This window comes from Scomber scombrus, chromosome 8, assembly GCF_963691925.1.
Source record: "Scomber scombrus chromosome 8, fScoSco1.1, whole genome shotgun sequence".
NCBI lineage: Eukaryota > Metazoa > Chordata > Actinopteri > Scombriformes > Scombridae > Scomber > Scomber scombrus.
This window is the reverse complement of record NC_084977.1, coordinates 17,976,849-17,982,848: the sequence shown is the minus strand read 5'-3', so window position 1 is coordinate 17,982,848 and position 6,000 is coordinate 17,976,849. Positions and strand designations below refer to the sequence as shown.

Sequence of the window (6,000 nt, the reverse complement as noted above, 5' to 3'; positions counted from 1 at the left end):
ATATTTAATTATTGAATTATCTGTAAAGGAAAAGCTGCAGAATGCTGCTTTATCAGAATCCATCATCTAAGTTTCTCACCAAGAGTTGAAGCTAAAAACTTCAAGCCACCGACAGTATGCAGCTGTGGGATTTGGCCAGAAGATGATCAGTAGGTTGAAAGTGAATTCAGAGACAAAACACCACGCTCAGACGCCTGCTGGAAGTGGCACATTTCAAAGAAGTACTGACTTAAAGAGAAAAGTTTAACTTGGGCTCTGCTTTACAACTGCAACCGTTTGTTGTAACATTCATGTGTGTGACTCACTGAAAACAGAACATGGAGGATATACTGTAATACTTATATTTTCAAGAAAAGATGTAAACATAGGGCAGTGATGTTCCTCCCGTCATACTGTACAAAATCATGAACTGTGTTAATGTTTTTGGTCGAATGAGAAAAGCTGGTCCCACTTTAAAACAAAAGCCTACACTATATTAAAATATAAAGATACAATACAGTATACTTTGCTACTTTGACGTCTGCCTGATCGAAGCTGTTTGGCAGGCGTAGTAACTGAAGGACCCATTTCAGAATACAACAAAGCACACCTTCAACACTGTTCATCCATCTATTGAGTAATCATGACAATACAGGTCCTGAAAAAACACCCTGCCTTTTTTTTTTTTTTCCTGTATTTTTTAAGCACACTCCATAATCAAAATTTGTATTGTTAGGAATCTAAATGTCTTTCCTTTGTTCAACAACCCATAATACATTCAATACAACATTGGTATGTAATTCTGTGAACTGAGAGACTTGGCACAATTGATTATTTTTAGCCATGTACAAAAATGGATGGAAATGTCAGTTTTGCGCCATCACCTCTCAAAGAACGAGGCTTGAGAAGTAATTTGTTTGGGGGGGTGGGGTCGGGGTCGGGGGGTGGGGGGTGACTTTTGATATGATTGAAGGTGGAGTGGGAGGTGTTTGCGTGTGTGGGGGGTCGAGGGAGGTTGAGCACTGATTCACAAGGTGATCAATCAATCAGAAAAGAAAAAAACTGAAGAGATAACAAATTATAATAAAAAAAAATATCATAGTATTTACATGACAGAAATTTCACCAAAACGCAAAAAAAAAAAAGATTCCCCACACAAAATAATCATTTTCCCCTCACGGCTTTTCAGCAAACTGTACCAGATTGGATCCCAGCCATCAGCAATGTGAAAAAGGATTCATAAATGCTCTCGACAGTCATTGTGTCTGCGCTGGCCTCTGCTAGTACACACTGATGAAGGAAGAGAGAGCCAGGACCAGGTATTGGCAGGCCAGCGGGACGTGCGCACTTCCTGTGCTCCCATAGGGTGCAGTGTTGGGCGCTGTGGGCAGGAAACAAGAGAAGCTCTGATTAGTTGTGATTGCACCTTCACTTCGCCGCACCCACCATTTTCAAACCCGCAGTAAGCTTGGTATGGTGCTTCCAAATGAGGCTTCAAAAACTGCAATTACTGGGCTGCTGCCAATACGAGAAACTCATACTTCACAGCACTTGGTGAGATATTCTGAACAGTGGTGAAGAAGTGTTGAGATCTTTATTCACAGTACAGGAAGTAAAGCTACCAAAACTACAGGGTAAAAAAAAAAAAACTCCAGTTAAAGTCATCAAAGTTGAGTAAAAACTTGTCTTGGGGATTTGGATCCCCTCAAAACATTTTTCATGCTGTATAAAAATATTCTGCTTTGAATAATAATTTGTGCCTTCAATGTTTTTTTCTCCCAATTTTATCATATTTCATATTTTATAATTCAATTTGATCCTTTTTTATTCATTTTGTTTTATTGTAAATATCACGAAAATGTGTTGTTTATTTCAATAGTTGAAGTGCTGGATATGAGAAGTCTCCAACTTAATTTAAAAGTTCAGTCTGAGTATTAAAAAAAGGTTCTCCTCTTGTTCTTATACAGTATTATAAAAGTTCCACAATGGATCAGGGCTGGCTCTTAAATGTTTTTTTAAATTCATCAGCAGATACATTTATAAATAGCTAATAACTCTGCTCACACATCACTCTGCATGAAGCTCAAAAATCTAAGAGGACTTCACAGTATTACACACATACAAGTAATAAGAAGCATTTTACTGTTGCAGCTGGTTATATACAGTAATTACATCTGTTAAATACATGTAGTGAATTAAAAAGTGCAATATGATACAAATGAAAAAGTTCAGCATAGCAGGTGTAGTGCTTGAGTAAATGTACTTAGTTATTTTTCCACCACTGAATCTGAATTATTTTAAAATACTAGATTTTCTACGCTTTTCTAGTTGGGTATCAAAACAGTCATTCCCCTTTCCCACCTTTCATTTTAGTTGTAGAAAAAAGCCATCAGTGGAGAGAAGAGAATAGATGAGGCTACACAAGGTCTTTTCTTATCGAAGCCTGCTTTGTTTTGTGTTGTTTGTGTTTCTCTGACCGGCGGACAGCCACAGTAATATGAACAGGCCTCTCTGGAGAGCTGCGTCAGGCAGGCGGAGAGGGAGAGGGCAGCCTTTCATTTGGAGGGGCTACTCTGCCTCCTCAACACAGACGCACGCTTTCAGCTTGTAGCTCAATAAAGCACACCTCACAGGTTACAAAACATTCTCTTCCTCAACACACACACACACACACACACACACACACACACACACACACACACACACACACACACACACACACACACACACACTCACACACACACACACACACACACACAAACCGTACAGGTACAGGTCACATGCAGGCACGTACACACATATACACACAAACACGCACAGCGCAGCAAGGCAGTGCAAACAGGCTCTGCTTCACCAGGGGAAATCATGTGGTGTACAGCCCATATCAGCAGGGTGCCTCTATTTACACAGCCATGTAATTAGTTCACAATGTAACTCCTCGGGGTGGTATTCCAGAAACAGGTTTAGTGAAAACTCTGAGTTTGTTAATTCTGAGATGAAGGAAACTCGAGATTTTCAGTTCCAGAAAGAGCTATTTTAAACTTTGGGTTAGTAACCATGGTAACTTCTTCAACAAGTTTCTTTGTAGTTGGATATTTAGTTTGCTATTCAAGGACTATGCAAAGTTGCCGCTTTTATGCGCCATCAGTCATTTATTTGAACAGCAGTTTTTTTGCCCTCACATTCAATATTCAATATTACACAGCGTGAATTCAGCCTCGGCTCAGAATAAAACCTCCACATGTCCTTCTTTTATAACACTGTGACTCTGTGCACATAATATGTAATCTCAGTTTAAATTTAAAAAATGGTTATGAAGCTTTAGACATGTAGGATCAATGAATAATTATGTCAATGACTCCTGATGTGATTGGTCGCACTGATGGAACAGCATTCTTATAATATTGGAGATTATATGTTAATATTTCTGAGTGAAAAGGATCGTTTTTTAAATAGAGTTTAGTCAGGCTGATGCAGGTAAACAGTCCGTGTGGAGAACAAAAGAGGCAGAAAGCATTGACTGAAATGCAACTTTGAAACCCAGTGACAATTATTTAGCTTTTTTACAAATTAATCTGCATTGATGTGCATACATCTGTAGATAAAGATTAGTTGAATTGTCGTCTGGAGTGTCACAAGTTGGTCTACAAACAACTATCGGTGCGAAGAAGAGGAAGTCTTGGCCCAGTTATCCGTTATCTGGATGTCTGCTTGCTACACCAGAACTCCCGAAATATTAGCTGTTGCACAAGTGTCATCAGATAGTCAATTGGACATCACTGAATAAAACTTTATCGTGTTAACTTATTGACCCTTTTCCTGCTCTGACTCAAGCTTTCCTTTTTAAAGATAAATGTTCACCGTCCACATACACATGCATTAATATCTCCACGTCCACTGGATTAAAATAGAGGCTCTGTCTTTTATTTACTTGTTGCCATGGTGAATTGTAGTATCGGAGCTCCATTGATGATGTTTTTTTTTCCTTCACCACACACAAGCTTAACTCAGAGTGAACATACTCAGAGTTGATTGAACTGGCTGTGATCAGCTGATCTCTGAGTTTCGTATCTCAGAGTTCAGAATTAGACGCAGAGTTTGTTTATTTGCTGTCTGGAGTACCACCATGATGTGGACGTCACGTTGCACAAACACACCTGCGTACAATCGAAGTGAACAATGTAAGCACAGATGCATACTGTAAACACACACACACACACACACACACACACACACACACACACACACACACACACACACACACACACAGTCCTTTTATATTTGTGTATTTCTGGGTTAGACGAGGCTCGTTGCATGTTTTTACAGAAAATGATCGTTATCCCACTGTGCTCTTTATTACTTTGGACCCTGTATTTATTCAATAAGAATTCGGGCTGGTTGTCATTAGAGTGGCATATGGCAGTCGGTGTGTTAAAATAAATACAATGATACTGAGATTGATCTTTTTTTTACCAGCATAATAGCTTGTTGGTGACAATTTTCACAGGAGATGCCAGGCAGTGAGAGAGAGAGAAAAAGGGACACACATCCCATTATCACCTGACAGCACTGCTTTTACCTGATATTTTCAAGCATTATTCGTTGGTGCTAAAGTTGTTTACCTATTACAGTGAAAACTATAACTTCACTGACAGACGGGAAGTGGAAAAAAAGGGAAAGAAAGGAGCACAAATAGGTGTAAATTTTGATGATGTGTGTGTTAGATGCATGGCTGGCCTGTGTGAACTGCAGCCCCCCTCTTCTTTCTATCTTTGTCTCCTCTTTCTACCTCTCTCTCTCTCTCTCTCTCTTTGTATCCCTCCTCTCTTTCCCTCTCCCTCTCTCTCTCTCTCTCTTCTCCCATCCAAAGTACAGGATAATGACACAGTTTTCCTGGGCTGTGAGAGTGAGCCGAGAAATGGTAACCATAGCAACAGCTCCTGTCCTGCTCAGCCGGCCCACTGTTGTTGGAGCCTGAGCGCTCTGCATTGTGCTAGCCGTGCTAGCAAAATCATTTGTGTGTGTGTGTGTGTGTGTGTGTGTGTGTGTGTGTGTGTGTGTGTGTGTGTGTGTGTGGAGGAGGGTGGGAAATAGGCAGATGTCACTATTGCCCTTCTTCAGTTTCTCATCTGATCAGCATCAGTGTCGTTTCTGGCTCAGTAAAATGCTGCAGCAATCATCACATTAATATCTTGTACACAATTGCTTTTCATGCAGCAGTTCAGGGAGCTCAGTAGGTAATTACTGAATCTCTACTCTGACTAATGTTGACTGGGAGAGAGTAACAATAAACCCATCAGTATTTCAGGAGGGAAGTGTTAAGTGAGGTTGGGGGGTTGGCAGTGTTACTGGGTTCCTACCTCCTCGCAGTGTTTGATTTCGGGCTTGTTTAATATCTCCCTGTGTCACTGCGAAAAAGCAGGGGCCTCCATTGTTTTGACTGTGTGGGTTGAGACTTGCCATTTTAATTAACTCCCCAACCAGGAACTGCCTGCAACACCATTACTCTGCTTATTAACATGAAGGGAAAAGAAGAGGAAAGAGACAGACAGAAAGGCAGTGAAAAAGCAAGGCAGATACGGCGAGAAGAAGGGGGAATCAAAGGAAGAGCGAGCAGCGAAAAAAGACAGTGATTGAAAGGAGTGCGAGAGCGAGGCTGCAGCAGCAGCGGACAGGAGACAGAGAAGGAGGAGGAGGAGGGGGCTCTGACTGAGCTCTACCTCTTTGGGGTTTGAATTTAATTGCCATGTACATCAGCACCGAGTTACAATGAAGTACCAGAATCCCATACAATATATCATAGAGAAACCAACAGTGTCAAGATGCGCAAACGCTGCGAAGACAAGCGGCGCTCCAAAGGGAGAGGAGCGGAGGAGATAAGTGGAGATGAAAGCGATACGCTTCAATTACTGTTTTGCAACAGAATTGAAATGAAAAACTAAAGCCTCCCCAGCACTAGCCAAAGTCATGTGAAAATAACAATCCCTGGTGGTGATTCTGGATAGGAGCCATCAGCTTTAA

At 40.9% G+C, this 6,000-nt stretch overlaps 1 protein-coding gene across 2 annotated transcripts in view; it reads right to left on the bottom strand.

The window, feature by feature from the left end:
* Window positions 1-900: 900 nt before the first annotated feature.
* Window positions 901-6,000, bottom strand: part of negr1 (neuronal growth regulator 1) — a 154,117-nt gene continuing 149,017 nt past the window's right edge. Inside the window, exon 7 of one of the 2 annotated variants that reach the window (XM_062423894.1) lies at window positions 901-1,360. In XM_062423894.1, coding sequence (XP_062279878.1) covers window positions 1,260-1,360 — 101 coding nt within the window. In that variant the 3' untranslated portion in view covers window positions 901-1,259. The remainder of the gene's footprint in view (window positions 1,361-6,000) is intronic. The other variant, XM_062423893.1, reaches the window with a different exon arrangement.